Here is a 19,474-nt window from a genome sequence, read left to right as displayed (position 1 = left end):
GCCCGCGGGGACCCCCGGGCGCGCCCGGCGCCGTCCCGCAGGTACTGGCCTCGCCCCGCGCCCCGTCCCCGCCGCGGCCCGGCGGCCACTCCAAGTTTTCCCCTTCAGGAGCCGGGACTGAGAGAAGATGGAGGCGGCAGGAGGGGGGGGTGACCTCGGTGCGGACGCAGCCCCGGCCCGCTATGCGTCGCCGCTCCCCTCAGCCGCCGTGCGGCGGGCCGGCCCGCGGGGGGGCGCTGTGCCGGGCCGCTCCTCTCCAGCCGATACCGGCCGCGCGCCCGGGCTGGCGCTGCGCCCCGCTTCCGCTGCGCCGCCACTCCGCACGCCCAGACCCCAGCGGCCCGCGGGCGGCTCGTTCCGCGCCGGGGTGTGGCCCGACGCCAGAGTGACGTCCCTGCTGGCCAATGAGCGCGCCGCGTGCCTGACAGTTAGGCGGCCGCCGCCAATGGAGTGGAGCGGGGGCGGGCGCGGCGAGGCGCGAGCGGCGCCGCAGGCTGGCGGCTGTGGCAGTCGGCGGAGGGAAGTGGCGCAGCATGATGCGGCTGTGGCGCTCGGCGCTGCTGCGGGAGCTGCCGCTGCTGGGCCCGCCGGGGGCGGCTGGCGGCGGAGGCCCGGGGCCCAGCGCTGGCCACAGGCGCCTCCCGCCGCCGCTGGCCGCCTTCGGTGTGAGCCCGCCCGCCTCCCGCCGCGGCCCAGGGCTGCCGCCTGCGGCGCGGGGTTTGTGCACTCGCTCGGAGGGAGCCTTGGAGGAGCCGGGGAAGGGGGCGCAGGCGCCGTCGCCGACCCCCGGCGAAGCCCCCGCCGACAGTGGCCACAACAATAACCACGGCGGCGGCAAGGAGCTGGCCGGAGGCGGCGGCGGAGGAGAGAAGTGAGTGCGAGGCGGGCGGCGGGGGTGCGGCGGGGCCGGGCCGGGCGGTGGCGGAGGAGGAGGATGCAGAGGCGCCATGTGAGCGCCGCCTTCCCTCTCGCAAGCCGGGAGTCTGCGGAAGGGGGACGGGCCGGGCAGGGCGTGGGGGCCGCAGGGCGCTTCCCCGGCAGGTGCGAGGGCCGGGTCGCGGGGCGGGCGCCGCGCCGGGCAGGCATCGCGTCTCCCGGGGCCCTGCCGCGGCGGGCTGGGCTGTGACGGCCTCTCCCCGGGTACCGCCGGCGGTGCTCGCTGCGCCCGCCTCGTGCCGCCGTGGCGGGTGGCGTTCGGCGGGCTCGGAGCGGTGGGCGGTGCGGGGTGTGGGGGCCGTATGCGCCTGTGGGGCCGCCCGACTCGTTGTGGGGGTCCTCGGCACGCCTGGAGCTGCCACCTGTCTTGGGATCTCTGTCACAGACGGGTTTGCATATGCGGGGGGTGCTTGTGTTTTGGGTCAGGGGAGACAGCGTGCGTTAGGGTGTCTTTTTCTAGAGCTGCTCTCGGCATAAAATATTTTCCAAGCGAAGCAAAAGCTGTGTCATCTTACATTAATTATTAAAGGTGATGGATGTGATGTGTAGTTTTGCCTTGGAAGTTTTGCATCACTGTCTTCTCTATGTCTGGTGCAGTTAGGGTTAGGTGTTACCGCTGTTAGTGGTGTGTACAGATGTTCCTAGGTGCTGCAGGATGTGTCCCTGTGACAAGATGTCCCGATTTGTCCCGAAGTGATAAAGGTCCATGCAGGTTATGGAATTATAAGACTGTATGTGTTTTTGAAGTTAATATTCTTTTACTAAGAACCTGAAATAGTCTCAAAAGTATTGGTCAGGGATAGGTGTATGGGCTCCAGTTTGTGTCCCTGGTAGTGACCAGTAGTGGATACCTGGGATAGAGGTAAATGGATTGATGGTTCTCCTTTGCACTCTGCTCTTAGTCCTCAGCATTATGCAGCTCTTGAAAAAGTCCGGTTCATTTCCCACCCCCCATCTGACAGTTTGCCTATTGCTTGTTTGAACCTGCAACCCCCACGAAGACCCATCTCCTGCATGTGTTTGGAACATGCCCCTTGGCTTTCCGGTAGGCAGCCCACATGTTGTCTTTGCGCTGCTTACGGGGTGGTGTAATTAAAATGTAGACCCAAGATTTCCCAAGCTTTTCTATGCTTATTACCTAGATGAAGAAAGCAAAAGACAGAGGAAGTAAGGCCAAGAAAGGAGTACCTTGTTTTAATACTGAGTGAAGTCTTTGTTAGCCTAATGCTAAGAGGAAGTCTGGGAAAGATTCCCCAAGACCAGTTGGGAAGGCAGCAGCCCTTAGCTCGTTAATAGTTCTGCTTTTGAGTTGTGGTTTTTGAGGTTTTTTTTCAGCATGAACTTGTATTTCTTCAGCATGGCACATGGAGAAAGAGGCTGTTTTCTTGTTCTTCTCCCCTTTCTCCCACCAAATGTCTTAGCTGCTCATCTTTTGTTTCAGAGGGATATAGTCTTCTTTAAAGGCATCACTTATAATTTCTGCTGTCAAGCTCCTTAAAAATGCATCCATATCAGGTTATATAACTACATACAATATAATACACAATCATATGTGTATTAGTATTGTATTTATACCATTGTTTGACATCTATGAAATCCACTTTTTGAATTAGCACTATACATAATGTTTTCAAACAAAAGCAATTATTCATCTGTGGCTCAAGTAGGTGTGGTTTATAAAGGTTGTAGTTCCATTTCCAATGAGAAATATAGACAGTGCCATTACAAATTTAGGAAAAAAACAGTATGCCAACTGTGAGGGGCTTTTGAGGATGCTGAAAAGGCGATTTATTAAAGAGGTAACATTTTCTTAAACTGAGCTTTTATAACAGCTTTCTACAGCTAACATCAATTAGTGAGATCCCATAATTTCTAATACATCTGATAGGGCTATGTAGTCACAAACCAGTTACACACTTTTAATCATTGCAAAAAGGACGTATTTGAAAGTCAGATTGCTTGTTCTTTGAGCCTTACTGCAAAATTAGCATGGAACAATTACATAAAACATACAGCATATAGTTATGAACAAAGAAAAAGCTGGAAACAGTTTCTCTTCAGGCTGTGGAGGAATTCCTGGTAGCACATTAGCCAGGCTGCTGGATACTTTAATTCTTATTTTCTTAATGCAGAATTATGAAAATCTTCTTTAAGTGTTTGTAAATGGTATATTACATGTGGAAATCATTGCTATATTAGGAAAGAGCACAGGATTCAGAGGAAGAGTGAAGTTCTTTAAAAGACAGGTTTGTGGACTAAATTGGTAACTGGGCTAAGTCAGTGTAGTCTGTGTGTTCTGCTGAGTCCAGCACTTTGCCGTCCAGCAGTATATATCATTTGATTTGTGTTTGGCAGGTGGTTTGTAGCCCCAACTGGGAAGACAATAGTCCTTTTTTATGCTTTCTTTTTTGTATGTTTTGGGGGATTATTATTTTTCTGTTTGGTTGTAAGTTTGTGGTTCTAGGATACTGGAATAACCTGCAGTGTCAAAAGACAGCACTAAGATTCTCTTGCTTCTTTGCTTGCCTTACAGTCTTCATATAAAGAGAGTAGGAGTTGCATGTGAAAAGCCTGAAATGTTTTGTGCAAAGGCTGTACAGAAATTTATAACAGTTTAATTCCTTGTAGAGGGGATAAATTACAAGGTCTGTGGCTGATGAAATAACCAGTATCCCATTGCATAACCAGATCTCTGTGTGCCTTTTTTCCTGAACATCTTCCACCACCTCCTTATCCCAGCTATGCAGCCTTTGCTCTGCATCTCCACCTGAAACTTAATATATTTTGGAAAGGAAAAATGTTTGAGTTTGAACTGAAAGTGGTCATAGACTGGTAGTTTTGATTAATGAATGCTGTGAATTGAAATGTAATCATATCTATGTTCATGCTTAAATACTTAAAACACAGCAACCTAGTACAGCCCTGGTTTATAAATTCTATAGTATTTAATAGCGTTTACTTCTCCTTTCAGTATAACAACATTGTTCTACTTACAACTTATGCTGGAGAATAGTAGGATCTAGGTTTATCTTAGTATAAACTGTTTCTAAATACAAAGGCCCTGATTGATTAAGGTGAGAGGGAGGAACTAAATGTGAGCAACCCTGATTTTTAAAGTATAACTGAACTGCAGTAGTGATGGGTGCTAGTATATGGAATATAGCAAAATGGTTAATGGAAGTGTTTTATTAATTATTTTTTTTCTTAAAATGGCAAGGGAGTGGTAGCGCTTCTTTTTAAGGGCAGGGTTGAATTCTGGAGATACTTTTAAAGTGAATGTTGCTTTTGCGCCCCTACTAGAATCCAGAGGAACAACTGCATAGTAACCAGGCAGTGGTTCACCTCACTGTTAGTCCTGTCTGAGTGTGAATATAATTCTCATAGGTGCAAATCTACTAAAGCTTCCATGTTTTTTTTTGTTTATGTTTATAAATATGTAGTTTTCTCTGAATCTGTGTAAGTTCTCAGGTAAATGGTTATACACCACTGTTAATGGGATTGGTGTCTGTGGTCAGAAGGTAGTGACACATACATATCTTTTAGTTGAAAATCAGTTATTTGTAAGTATTGTGAGAACTTCAGGGTGCCTGTTTTAGATAAAGAAGCTGCCGACGGCGAGTTGCAGCCCTTGCAGCTTTCGGGTGCTGTGCCCTCCTGTTTTTATGACTGGTGTCTTATGGTTACTAATGAGCCTGATACTGTTATTAGCAGTATCATATCTTTATATTGTTTGTTTTGTAAATCCTGTTCTGCATTTTGCCAGTTACATCTTGAAGTATGAAGTAGGAATGTTGCACTGTATTTGAAATTTAATCTTTCTTATATTGTAGAAAATATAATTCAGCTTTTGTTGGAATGCAATCTTCTGTGGAATCTGGTATAAGCACTGTGCTGATGCAAAAAGAAGAGCTGAAGGAAGGCATCATACAGACTGCAAAGTCCTTCTGCTTGGAAATCCTGCACTCTGTTCTTTATTTAAATATAAAGAGCAGTGTGGAGCATCTGCCAGTATTCTGGTCCACGCGTTACAGTACCACTGAAGAAGTCCGGTTGTGTAATAGCCTGGTGCCTACTTATTTCTCTTCTTTAAAATAAATAAATAAATAAATATTAATGAAATGGAATACATGGAAATTTCCATTTTAATTTGACTGTGGAAATTGCAAGTTCCCTGACTTGAAAAACCGCTCTTTACAATGTGCTGAACAGCACTATCTTGCGAAGTGTGCTCGCATTGCCAAAACATAGCTTTTAGGTTAAGCAAACATTAGCTACTGACATCATGGACCTGATAAACTGCAGAGCAAACCTTTCCACTTCTATTTAGCTGATAAACTTTATCGAAATACGGACTATTTGACAAAGAGTGATTTTCTGTAAATATATTGAGTGCCATCCTCTTTGCTATGGCAGTCAGTGCAGATCCATTGTTAAAACAGGCTGACTGACCCAATATTGAACAGCAGCAGATGTAAGAGATATGGCAACTAAGTCAAGAGAGAATTTATGCTGCAAAAAGCACATATCTCTTTAAGAGATGAAAATCTTAGAGAGGTAGATAAAAATCTTGGTTGAATGTCTGAAGTTCTTTTCTGCACCCTTCCAGATAGAAATTGCATATTTGGAAAAGCTGTACGATTCTGAGTAATAGCTCAGAAACTTGTCATTAAATAGGTTAGGGGTGTAGGCTGTGTAACTCGGCTTTAAAAAACAAAGTACATATCTGCAGAGGTTGTGTGCAGGTATAGGATGAAGCTTTAATTGGTGTGTTATAGTAGTTTTAGTTCTGTTGGCTTGACTGGATGTACTGTTCTCAAAAGATTGAAGGTGCAATGTGCTGCATGGAAAACTTGAATTTTCTTTAGGAACATGGGTGTGCAGTAGTTTGCTTGAGGTAGTTGCAAGCGTTTGTCTTGGTTGAATTGCCAGCCTGTCTGTGCATTAGTCAGCCAGCATCATTAAAAAAAAATCCAGACTGGAAGACAAGGAAACTTCTGTTGGCTTACAAAGCTGTCTTCTGTTCTTAGTATGTAAGTACAGTGTTTTAAATACATCAGAAAATAAGAAGTGAGATTTTTACTGCTGGTTTTCACTGCTAATCACGAGGAAATGAGAGAGGCGAGTGCAATCTAAAGGTTGTCTTAAATTATAAAGGCTATTTGGATATAATCAGATTTTTATTAAAAATAATAATAAATCTGTTGTTGAGCTAGAATAAGCTAGCATTGGGAGAGGTGGGAGGATTAAATATCAGTCTGTAAGATTGCATTGGCCTGCTTAGAGTCTGTGCTTAGTTGTAATATTTGATTTTCATAGTTATAACCCTGAGCACTGATATTCAAAGAACTACTAACCTTAAGAAAACTTTCATGGCCGGAATGTCGACCTGCTTGTTGTACACACATTCATACACATGTGAAAATAAATTGGCACTGAGCATTCTAGTTTCAGGCAATAATTATTATTATATGTTACAGTATAGTAACAAAGTATTGCCAATATTATTAAATTATAAGACTGAGCTTTAAAATGGATGGCTAAAATAATGTAAGACTGCACACTCTGCCTTTTAGTATGTTTATGTCTACATTTTGTAGAGAACTGTTTTGTTTTAATCTAGTTTTTGCTTGTGAAACATCCAAACATTGGCTGTCAACTGAGTTTGTCTAGAACCAAACCTGAGCACTTTGGGCAGCTGAAGGGATCAATCTGAAGCCCTTTGCTATTGCCCCTCTTGCAGTTTGGAACTGTGTGTTCCAGCTGTGCTTGTGGGGGGAGCGTAAAGAACTGAGTACAGACTTGCGCTCCTGCCTGCTGTGGGTGCTTCAGAATATCAAGGAAAAGGAGAACTCAGAGGTTAAACCTTTCGAGACCCTCCAAAGGCTTTGAGAGACAGCTGTCAGTATTACAGCTGGCTCTCTTGGAAGGAATTTTGATGCGTAATCTGATAGATTTCCTTCCCTTTTCACTTATAATGGAGATGCAAATTAAAAAAAAAACAAAATGCAGGCATACATACACTTGGAGAGGCATTTAACCCTGCTAACTACAGTGAGCATTAAAGAAGTATCCATGCTGCACATTAATGCTTCTAAATATGCAGGATGAAGAGTTGTTGCTGCTGGGGCTGAGCTGGTTCAGGTTACGGTGCTGTGCTGCAGGAGGCTTTGCTTGTTCTCAACACAACTGATGGGGCTTACAGCACCTCCTAGAAGGGCAAGGGCTTTGGGGCTCCTTCTAGGAGTCCCTAAAACCAGCATTATTTTGAAGAAAGTAATACACATTCATTGTCTCTTTTGCCTGTGGAACCATTGGGTCAGTCTGCCCTTACAGCTTTATCATGAGGCACGTAGGTCTTTGAGTCTTATAAATAATTTATCCTCTGTGTGAGTAACATGTCTGTCCTCTGTAACATCATGAAGAGGGAAATGCAATGAATCTGCTCCAAAAATATCTAAATATAATCTTAACAATAAATGTATGTCAGTGAAAACATCACTATGTTGCAGATAAAAATGTTTGCTATTGTAAAGTATATGTATGCTAGTTTTAAATATTACCCTTTTTTCCTACTTTAAGCTGAATTAAACTTTGTGATCACTGATAAAAGCATTCTTTGAAATTAATGATAGCAGTTACATTGGTAGTGAAAATGTGTTTTCTTGTAAATAATGCAGAAATGTGTATAAATGAAAATATGCACTAAACTAACCTATGCTTTTTTTTTCAGTAAAATGAAGCAAGGTCTCCTTCCTAGCTTAGAAGATCTACTTTTCTATACTATTGCAGAAGGACAAGAAAAAATACCAGTTCATAAATTCATAACTGTAAGTTTACTGTTTCAAAGTGCTGTATGAAAGCAAACTACTGCAAGTTTTGTTAATATTCTAAATGCAAGAATACAAAGCAAAGAATTTCTGTTATACATGGTAAGCTGCAGCAAGGAATGCAACTTCTTTTATTTTCCCGCCTCTTCCTCCCCCCAATTATGCAATTAAGAGAATGAGTGTACTACTATTGTTATTCACTTACTTGCTGTGCAGAAGGGAATATTGGAAAGCATCTGTGGCAGGGCTTGGTAGTATTTGCACTTGTGTAAAAAGTAGTTGGGCCACTGTAGATTTCAAATGACATTAATCCTTTGACATCAAATGCAGCCAAAATGAATGGCAAAAGGATCAATAAGGTGTCAAAATGTCTCTGTGTTGATAATGTGGTGGCAGATGTCTCTTATGTTGATAAATAACTGAGCAGTAGAAACTTTTTTGTTATAGCCCATTTCTTTCATTTTAGTAATGATTGCTTTATTTTAACAGGCGCTCAAATCTACAGGATTACGTACATCAGATCCCCGATTAAAAGAGTGCATGGATATGTTAAGACTGACCCTTCAAACAACTTCGGATGGTGTTATGCTGGACAAAGACCTTTTTAAAAAGTAAAGTTTCTGTCAATAATGTAATTGTTTAATGCTGAATGAATGCCTGTGTGTTACTGACTGCTGTCTTAGGAGAGGCATAAGGTATATAAATCAATATGTAATTAGAAAGGGAATCAAACACACACTCTTACTGATGCTATTTTCATATGAGTTTGTTCTCTGGTTTCATGCAGCAGACAGATTGTGTGTTCCTCACAAGAGTTTAATGTATCAGAGTTGTTTTTGTGTCTATCTGACCCACTACTGCAACTCTCAGATGCCAAATAAATTATTTGATGCAGCGTGGAGCATTTAGTGTGAGTACATAAAACTTCTCTCTCGCTGCATCGTCAGTTTTTAATCTGAAGTTCAAGGTATTGCTTCTGTGGAGCGAGATATTCGGAGGATGTATGCAGTTAATTCTAAAAGTGACTGTATGAAAAATAGAGGGAATTTAGATTTCAAGATATGTAGAGATGAGAGCAGTTAGGACTGTAGACGTTGTTTTGGTCTGTTTTGGGAAAGACTTATGTGCCATATTTTAGTTACACTTTTTTTTTCTAAAGGAAAGTCTGTGGTCAGATGAACAATACAAGCACTGTTCAAGTTGTCTTCGTGTTCATTCCAAGCACACTCCTTTGCTTCTCTACTCATAGCTTTTGTGGGCCGAAAGAAGTTTAGAGGCTCTCCTAAATGTCAAAATGAATTGTAGACTATTTCTGAATCTGTATTTTTATTCCATTTACAGGGTAAATTACATGATATCTAAAACTTGATTATTTCATGAAGAGCATACTTTTGTCAAAATTGGTACATTTTTGTTCTGTAGCTTTTTAAATTTGTGAGCTAATGCTATTGTAGTTACAATTTAAAATATTAATGTGTATTAAAGGTATGTTTATATATTTAATTGTGTATATATTATATACATGTAAGTATATAAAATATATAGTGTACAGTGTATGCTTATACTCTAGTAAATATTTAGTTTATATAAATATAAACAAAGTATATATGTTATATTTTAAAATACACATAAACATTTTTTGAACTACATTGAGAAAAAAATGAATGTCTTCTCTGTGTGTGACAAAATAACAAACCAGTCAACTCTTTAACCAAATGTGAGATACTTCTTAAAGGTACAACACAGCCTAACTTTAATCCTGTATTTGAGTTCAAGACTGGTTATTTGTCAGCACAGTAAAAACTCTAAATTTGTAGAGTCAGAGACCTACCTGGGTGTGTGGTTGGATTGGAAAGTAAATGCTTTTGCTGTTATATATTACACTTGCTTGCAATAGTAAATTATGAGTTGTTTTAGGCTGGGATTTTATACTAAAAAAATGACAAGTGATTGCTAATTAGGGGGCTGAAGATTAGCCCATGTTCTGCGTCATATCTACAGGATTTGATCCTCTGAGTTAGGGGAGTGGTGGTTACTGTGATAATTTGTGGAAAGATTACATGGTTGCTTTTTGTGTAGGAAGAGTTTTGAACATAAAGACTGTACAGAAATTGGAGAGGTGAATCTCTCTTCACATAGCAGATTCTCTGTTGCAGCAGCAGGTGTTAACCTTTTTATGAATTAAACCCCCCCAAACATCAGTGATCTGTTCCTCACAGGCACATGGCATTTGCTGTGTAGAGACTTGCACAAGTTTTCTGTATTTTTTGTTCTTCTCTAGGTGTTTAGGGTGTGAAATATAATAATGTATCTACCCAGCTATACGTACCTCAGGAATTTGAAGTTTCAGTTCACCAAACATAAAAGTCAAGGTTGTAATTCTCACATTGAATATGAATCCAAAGCTGCTAGATCAAATAAAGCATCAAGGATAGTGATAGTGTAAGCTTGACTAAATCAATCAAGTCCAGTAGAAATTACCTGTGAAATATTTTAGCTCATGCTTTTTTACTGTCTGTAAAGAAGTTTGAACGCCTCTTCAGCGGTCTAAACATTAAAATCCAATTTGACTTAAATTGCTTTCCACTCAAATAAAAATTTGGAAAAAAGAATCTCCACGTTATGGGGAGAACAACTTGGGTTTTTAACCTTTCATCTCCAGAGTTTCTTGAATTGAAGGTTTCAGTGGTGCACATTTCAGAGTACTTGATGTATTTCTTGAATTAGCTGTTTATGTTCATATAATGTAACATGTAGTCTTTGTGGCACGAATGGTACCTTGCTGAGAACAGCCCGCTTACTGAAAGCAGCGCAGTATGCGAGTTAGCTTCCTGCGTGAATTTTTTTTTTCTTTCCTTTTTTTGGTACCCTAGCTATGGTAGGACTCAAAAGTAATAGGAGTAGTATCTAATTATTGTTAGATGAGACTTAAGCAACTTAACAGATACGGAAGATTGTAGTCGCTAATCTTCCTCATGAAGTGTGCACATTTTGACATATGCTATTGTTTTAGATCTGTTTCTATGACATTGTAGTTAATTTGTAGAAAAATTTCTAATAATCTTTGTAGGAGATCCTCCTACGCCTCTTAGCTTTTCCTTTAATTCACAGCTTGTTACTAACAGAAGAATATTAGACTTGCAAAAAGCCCTATTTCTTAACTAACAATATTTTGGTTAGTGGTTGGGGGGGAAGGAAAGGCGTGAGGCAGTTGTAACTGAGTGACTTTAAAAAAGGTGTAAAAGTGAATGAGATGATAGCTACTGAGTAACAGTTATAACTGAGGTTTAAACTAGATTCTGTTTCAGAATGGCTTTGTTTTGTAGACTTAGCCTTTGTCACAAGGTGCTGTCTGTCCTGCTGAGGAAAACTTTCCTTTTAGTTACGCTTAACCCAGGGATTAATAAATGTTTTCATCCTATTTGTTTGAGCGATTAGAAGGCTTTTGACAGAAGATGTAGAGGACTTCTGCTGTGTTATAATATTAATACCTCATTTGTTAAAATGATGTCATGGTAGTGATTATACTATAGCTTTTTAAACAGGAAAAAAAGGTGTCCATTCAGCTATATAGATAGTCTAACAGTTCTTCAGAAATGGTGGGAGTTTAGCCTGTGTTTTTAGCAGATGTCTACTTTGTGTAGAGAAGTAATAATCAGCGAGCAGAGTTAGAACTTGAAAAAGCATAGATAAATGTAACAAGTTGTATCATAAAGGAAACAAAGTAGTCCTAACTTTATGATAGAGCCCAAATATTCAGTTGCCAAAAAACCCCTCAAACTGTTACTTTCACTGAAAGTCATTATAGATCATAAGACTTGCATCATAATCTTCCTAACTGAAATGTATCAGGGAAGTTTTATAGCTTGAAAAGATGTGTTTTTAAATGGAGGAAGAAGTGCTTGGATTGGGATTTGGTGAGACAGAAGTTTTTAGGGTGAGATTATAAAGTTTGGAGAAATCGAAGAATTTGAGGTGAAAGGTTTTAGTGTACCTATCTTAAACACTGCTAAAGTATGTGGGGATAAGGGCTATGTTGTTTGCAAAATTTGACTGTAGAATGATTTTTATTTGTCAATATATTCATTTATTTAAATTCATCCCTGTGATCTTTTCCTGCTGCTCCTTTTCTCAGACCATTCATCCCCAAGGATGAATAAACCAGTTAGAAACTCCAGTGGCAAGGAGATGCCAGTTGCGGAGTATTAGAGGCTGTCAAGGCAACTGTCCACTGACTGCAAATATTACTGCCCTATTTAATGACAACGTACTAAGACCCCTCTCACTGTGTCCATACAGTAATTGTTCCAGGTATCAATCTCGATTAATTGAACCCCCATATTTAATGTCTCTGAATTCATGTGATTTCCCTGGGTTAAGGAGTGCCAGGATAAGTACCTAGACACTCCCCTTGGCAGAAGTCTGGGAACAGTAACTTCTTGCAGAAATAGGTAATGTCCTTAACCAGCATACCTATTTCTGCAGTGAGTTTCAATCTTGAGCTTAAAATGGTTGAATTATTGAAGTGAGCATCCTTGACTTGGTATGAATTCCTAATTGTATAAATGCCCTTCCTGTTTCAGAGACATATGTGCTATCAAAGGACTCTATTTCAGCGCAGACTGCCTTGTTGTTTTCCACACTTTGTATTCTTGAGCTGTTCTAATAGTTGTAAGAAAAAAGAAAAAAATTAAATTCACCGACAAGACTTCTTAATGCTGTCCAGGTGATTCAGGCAATGTAGAAGTGCATTGGAAGGTTAAACCTAGTGCAGGTGTCTGTTGTTATTCCTTCAGTGCACCCAGCTGCCATAACTGTTATTAATTACTTTTGAAAAGGGGTTGTTGCACCTGGAGTGGGTAACACTAATTGGAGGCTGCTGGGAACAAAAAAGAACAGGATTTTTTTTAAGACATGTAAAAAAGGAGTGGATAAGCATGACAAATTATACCAAAACCAAATCAATTGCTGTTCTAACGTAAAGACTGTCAAAGCAGTTTATTAGAGCAATTCTTAAGATGCCAAATATGTACAACGAAAACTTCTCTGTTTCTCTTTCATTCTTGGAAAGTAGCGCCTTCTGGCATCTGAAACAGTTGTCAGCTGAATTTGGGATAAAGTCTCTTAAGCACAAAGGCGTTCAAACTGAAGCTTTGAAAAAAGAGAGGGGGATTCAAAGGGAAGATAATTCTGTCTGTTCGCTGGTCTTCATGCAACTTCATTTTGAGCTGATAATGACTTTTAATAATAGGATTATCGAAAGTATCTATCCCTAGTGAGAGTATAGGACAAGAGGAAATGGCCTCAAGTTGTGCCGGGGAGGTTTAGGTTGGATATGAGGAACAATTTCTTCCCAGAAAGGGTTGCTGGGCATTGGAACAGTCTGCCCAGGACAGTGGTGAAGTCACCGTCCCTGGAGGCATTTAAAAGATATGGAGATGAGGTTCTTAGGGACATGGTTTAGAGGTTGACTTGGCAGTGTTGGGTTAACAGTTTGACTCAATGATCCTAAATGTCTCTTCCAACCAAAATTATTTTATGATTCTGTTTCCCTAAAAATTAATTTTGTAAGTCTTAATTGGAAGAATACATGCTCATTTGTACTATGGGCCTAGATGTTCTTAACTTCCCATTTGTCTGGATTAACTGCTTCTGCATAGTGTGAACACATTAATGAAGTTCTTTGTTTGATGCTAAACCTTCCTTTCTCTTCCTTGCGCTGGGATAGGGCTGTTAATTCCCTTTATCAGGTCATATTTCAACTGATGTGATAAAGGCTCCTAATTCCCACCCCTGCACCACTTCAAGCAGCAGGTCTCAGCTTGTGTTCTGATCCTTCGCCTCTTCTGTTTCTCCTAGATAAGTCCTTTCCTTTCTGTGTCATCGGTTTTTAAATTTACCAGCTGGGCTGATGTTCGGAGGGTGTGGGTGATAATGTCTTGTGGGTTAAAAGGCAGCAAAGCCTCCCTAACTGGTGGCAGTTTGAAGCCAGAAACTTGCAGTACTGGTCAAAGTTTAGTTTAGTTTAGAAGATGTTATTGAGCACTTCCACAGGATTTTGTTCTTAGAGTGGAAACTCATTCCAATTTGGGCTGTTGGCAGTGTTGTTCTTCAGTTCATGGTGAAACCAGTTGGAATATAGCTTATAGACTGGAAAATTGAAAAGTCTTTCTAATAACAACCTGTTCTTTTGGGCATATAACTTCAAGGGACTGGTCCTTATTTAAATAGCATGTAATTGCTGCTTAAGTAAGCTTTTTGACAGTACTTTGTTAAAATACTAATGAACTTTTAAAATTTTTTACAGGTGTGTACAAAGTAATATCGTGTTGCTTACTCAAGCTTTCAGGAGGAAGTTTGTCATTCCAGATTTTATGTCATTTACTTCACATATTGATGAATTGTATGAAAGTGCTAAAAAACAATCTGGAGGAAAGGTAACCTGTTTGTAAATTCAGTTTCAAACTTCTAGAGATTTCTTGATATTAACCAAATATGTTTGTTAAGTAGATAGTTTTTTTTCTTAACATTTTAAGCAAAATGGTGAACTGATAACTTGATAAAACAGTTTTGGAAGTTCAGTTATATCTGCAACTTGTAAACTGTGTTAGAAATAACGCTCCTTACCTCTAATGATCTACAGTTTTGGGGGTAGACAGAGAAAAGTCTTTATTTTACATAAGCTGTAAAACCACTATATAATTTGTCAGACTAAACCTAGTCTATAAAAGAATTGTGCTACTCTACACTACTGGCTGGACTGTGTGACAAATAGTTGTCAACACCATAGCTATGTTAGCAATTCAAGTTTATTCTCGTGCTTATTTTCAATAAATTAATTGAAAAATCCACTACTTTGTTACAAGCTAAAACTTTATATTATTTTAAAATGCTAAACATGCCATAACATGGAATGAAGCTTCCTCTTAGACTGTGCTGAAGTTTGTACTTTCATTGAAAAAATATTTTATTTGATAATGATCTAGTGAATATACTAATTTATAATGGAATTTTAGATGTACTAGGTGATTATTGGTGGAATAATTAAGTTGTAACTTGTGTATCCTTTCCATTAGCGTTTATTTTGATTAATATATGTTAATATATAGTTAAATAGTCTGGATGTTGTAACGTCTCTGTTTTCATTTCACATTGTGATAGGTTGCTGACTATATTCCACAACTGGCCAAGTTCAGTCCTGACTTGTGGGGTGTGTCACTCTGCACAGTGGATGGACAGAGGTATCTTCTGACTTCCAGATTTTACCATTTCCATTCTTTAAATTATCATCTGACATATTGTGAGGAGCAGGGAGTTGGACTCAGTGATCCTTATGGGTCCCTTCCAACTTGAGATATTCTATGATATACAGCACGTGATGGTATCTCATGGGTTAATAAAGAAAAATATTTATTTGAGTTGTTTAAGAAGTGAAATCCACTTGGTCATCTTAACATTTTTCTTCCAACTTCTCTCTTTAAACTGAATTATTTTGCTGTTATTATAAAATAGTTTAAATAGTGTTTGTAAATGCTATATTTAAAGAAAGCTGTATTATATTGTGCTTATGATCCAAACACAGTAATGAAGCTGTGGGTAATTTTGGTGATTACCCAAGACCAAGATAGAGACAATGCTTATGTAGCATTAATCTGGGGAAGCTGAAGAGCTTTGAACCATATTATGTTTTCTGTGAGTCACAACGTACTTAAAAGTTAGTTCCTTTTCTAGAATTTATGTACTGTAGCTTTATTAAAAGGTCACTGTGAGTCACTGGAAAAAGTTAGTTTTTATGATGCCAAAATGCTTTTTTAAGTTTCTCTGAAGCCTTTTCACGTTTTCTGCAAAGAAAAGAAGCGAATCCACTTCTGATTTTGCTGTCAGACAAATGGTTGCTTGGAGCCTTTTGCTCCAGATGAGGCATATGCTGCTTGTATGAGTAATTCTTCAGTGCAGGCTGACTTAGATATTGAAAGTAAACCTTTTAAAAGATAGCATTTAATAATTGTCATAAAATGCTTATGCCATTATCAAAGGCAGTATCAATACAGCTGTATAATTATTGCCCCGGAATTTCAAAGCTGAATTGGATCTCATATAGACATGAACATCTATCTATCTATCTATCTATCTATCTATCTATCTATCTATCTATCTATCTATCTATCTATTAATTATGTTGTCTGCAATTGAGTAGGGTAAGTGTGTTAACAGAGGTCTGGGGTGAATTTTTTTTTTTTTGCTGTGGTACCAACCCATTTCTGAACTTCCTTTTGTTTTGTTGCATCTCTGTAAGGACCAGCAAGTGACTTTGTTATGCTTAGCTTATGGAGGCAATTGTTAAAACCTTTAAGCCTTTTTTTCTGTTCTTCAAAATGAGACTTAATATGATTTTGTGTCTTGGGGTTGTTTTTGTTAATAGTCCTGGTAGGTCGAAGAATAAATGAAGCATTTAACACTCTACTTGTCACAGCTGGCAAACAGGAAATTTCCAACCTCTTCATCTGTGTTTTTCACAGGCATTCTGTTGGCGATACCAAAGTTCCATTTTGTCTTCAGTCCTGTGTAAAGCCTTTGAAATACGCTATTGCTGTTAATGACCTTGGCACAGAGTATGTGCACAGATATGTTGGTAAAGAGCCTAGTGGACTAAGATTCAACAAATTGTTCCTGAATGAAGATGGTAAGATATATATATAATACTTAATAATGCAAATACTCAATTTCAGGAAATTATAACACAAGCTACACGTTTTTTTTAGTCTTTTCATTTTACTGTATCCTCTTAAGTCTTATTATTAGACAGTGTCCCAAAATGTTTTGCCATCAGCAAGGTAGGCTTATCCTTTGTCACTCACTTTTATCTAATTTAGAATGCTAGTAAAAGATAGTTTACTCCTTCTGTTCTGTTTGCTAGTATCCAACTGCAGGAAAAAATGAAGAATTTTGATAATGCAAGTATTTGAAATGTGTATTTATTGAGTTGAGTTGGTAGGAAATGTTCCTTAATCGTACCTTCTGGAAAATGATGGTGAAAGAATCAAAGATGTTAAATTGATTTTAAGAAACATGTATATCACTTCCCTTCTCAGCCCTCTGACACGCAGGTGCTGGTGCCGAAGGCCAGTGCTGGCTGGTTTCCAGAAAGCAAAATTCAACACATCCTTCTCACAGATTATTCTCAAGTGAATTTGGCTACTGATTCAAAACAATGTTTTAATTTTTATTTTCTTTTCCCTGTGATAGGAGTGGTTTAGCAAGAATTTCTCATACATACTTATCTAGATTATTTCTTTTTCGTATTGTATTAGTTCTCAAGCATGAAAATGTTATTTTTAAAAACAATATAGCAAAAATCAGAGGGATGACTCATGTAGCCTTAGAGGAAATGCTGGATGCTATCTCTGAAACACAAATGTTTCTTCTAGCAGATCCTTCTCAGTAAGAGAACAGACAGTGTTTCTGTTGCCATGGTATTACAATTAATATTTAATTAACAGCATAAGGCTTGGATGATATTTTTATCAAGGGCTGTATTGAATTCTGACTTAAATAGCTATATTATTAATATATAAATGGTACATAATTATATTTAGTCCATACATTAAAATCCTCTTTCCAAACTTACAAATAAAATAGATCTTGACAATTTGTCGTCTTTTTTTGCTAGGTTATTAAGTGGTAGTGAAATACCAACGTGCCTATATATCTCCAAGAGGGAATTAAGCATTTTGTCAAGCTTTGCTGTCTTGTTTTTGCTTTCTGCTTTTTCTAAATACAATGTTGCACAGTGTGAAAAAGGCTGCCTTTTATCTCCCAAGAAAGCTTTCATCTAGAAAAGTTTTGATGGTGCTGAAAATTAAAGTATGGTAGTTTTTTACCACTTTAGTAGTTTTTATTGCTACTTTTAAAATTGAACTATGAGAGAAGATTAATTGTTAGGCTGTGATCTTTAATTATATTGCTGTTACACTTGAAGAGTGTTTATAAGAGAATTAGGATTATTGAAAGTGTGACCAGTGTGTGTGAAATTAATAGGGGGGACTAATTGGCATGATAGAAATTTTACGTTTTAGGTGTATGCTTGTGTGGCTACTACAACTGACATGGAAAAAATCGTGTTAGAACTAACCCAGACAGCCTCTTATCTATACAGTCCTTAAAGAAAAGACTAAAACAGAATGTAAAACTCTAATAAATAGGAGCATTTCAGTTACAGAGAGAGAAACGGAAGCCGAGTTTTCTACAGGTGAAGGAGGAGGAGGGAAGAAGGGATTATACTTTACTTGTAGATTTAAGTTGATGTATGAAGTCTGGATGTGCAGAACATTTGGCAGTTTGAACATGCGTAACTACCTTGAAGACCAGATTTTAAAATCTATCTCTATATAATACAGATATTTAATCTATTTGCTTTTTAATGATTGTGATATAGTTGAATTTCATGTTTGTAATCAGGATTTTGTGAAGTGAAATGCGGGTATTTGAAAACTAGTTAGACACGCATCTGAAGCTACTTTCTAGAATTACCACAGTAAAGATTCCTAAACCAGGATGTTCTTTCATGTCTTTATTTACTAGTATTGAGATTCAAGCTGGAAAGAATGGAGAATATTACAAGACATTTAAAAATCATAGCTAAAAATGCCAACATATAACAAAATTTGTTACTAAGAATCATGTATGTTTTGAGTAAGATCTGTTTTGTGCAATGGGAATGTGGAAATTCTGCAGCCTTGTGAATATTCAATTTTAAATCTTTTTTAATTAAAAGGAACATATGGCAAATCAAACAATTCAGATTTCTTGAGAACTAAAAAAATTCCCATGTTAATTAAAACCGGAGTATTCTAGTTGATAGAAGTAGATCAGGAATTTTACAGAGTAAAATGTGTCTGAAATAGGCAGTGTCAGGAATAATTTTTATGGTCATTGAGCAGTTTGCAGGTTTTTTCATGCCTGTTGAGTTGATGGTGTGACATGTCTGACTATACCTGTATATATGGACAGTTAGTATCTCTTATGCATGCATGGGACCTTCTCTTGATAATTATTTGTAGAATTAGTTCAGTAGTAAAATGGTTTGTAGAACTTAGTCCAGTAATAAGTGATTTTTTTTTTTTAAGTTTTGAATTTAGATAGATCTTCTAAATATATTGCATTTCTCAATGTAAAAGACTTTTCTTGACAAATATCTCCTTCCAACAGCAAAAACAGAGCACTGTATCAGAGAATAATACATTTACTATTCAGAAGCTGTTAGGCGGGTTGTTTATGCAAGAGGCAAATCTTTGAATCAGTGCGAGACTTAATCAGGGCACCCCAGTTAAAGTTGAAGGGTTGTTATGACTTGTGCTTTTCATTAAGGATAAAAACATGAATTTACTCCAAAGTATGAGATGATACAGCTATGTAAGAGGCTTGGAGAGAAGTTGTGAAAAAGATGGTTTTTTTCGATCTGAGCAGATAATTGCCTTTATTATTTGATTGTACAGAGAAAGTGTATGTGTGTGTTTTTTAGCAATGTTAATTAGCTTTGCAGAGTTTGATACCTCTTTGTAAAGATTAATAAATGAGTTTGTTCACCTCTTTGGCAAGATCTTGCAATTATAGTATTAATCCTCATTCCTTGTTGTACAATATGGAATCCCTGTGCTGATGTGAGGTGAATCAGTAGTTGCTGCCACTTTAGAAAGGGATCAGTGTAAGAC

The 19,474-nt window shown here is 38.8% G+C and overlaps 1 protein-coding gene across 2 annotated transcripts in view; it reads left to right on the top strand.

The window, feature by feature from the left end:
- Positions 1-481: 481 nt before the first annotated feature.
- The window catches only part of GLS (glutaminase), a 58,288-nt gene continuing 39,295 nt past the window's right edge, over positions 482-19,474 (top strand). For both annotated transcript variants that reach the window (XM_082055160.1, XM_082055161.1), the window contains exons 1-6: positions 482-871; positions 7,667-7,763; positions 8,253-8,374; positions 14,071-14,200; positions 14,925-15,004; positions 16,283-16,446. In XM_082055160.1, coding sequence (XP_081911286.1) covers positions 534-871; positions 7,667-7,763; positions 8,253-8,374; positions 14,071-14,200; positions 14,925-15,004; positions 16,283-16,446 — 931 coding nt within the window. In that variant the 5' untranslated portion in view covers positions 482-533. The remainder of the gene's footprint in view (positions 872-7,666; positions 7,764-8,252; positions 8,375-14,070; positions 14,201-14,924; positions 15,005-16,282; positions 16,447-19,474) is intronic.

This window comes from Streptopelia decaocto, assembly GCF_964273445.1.
Source record: "Streptopelia decaocto genome assembly, chromosome: 6".
In the NCBI taxonomy this organism is placed as follows: domain Eukaryota; kingdom Metazoa; phylum Chordata; class Aves; order Columbiformes; family Columbidae; genus Streptopelia; species Streptopelia decaocto.
The sequence above is the reverse complement of the archived record's forward strand: the minus strand, read 5'-3'. Positions and strand labels throughout refer to the sequence as shown.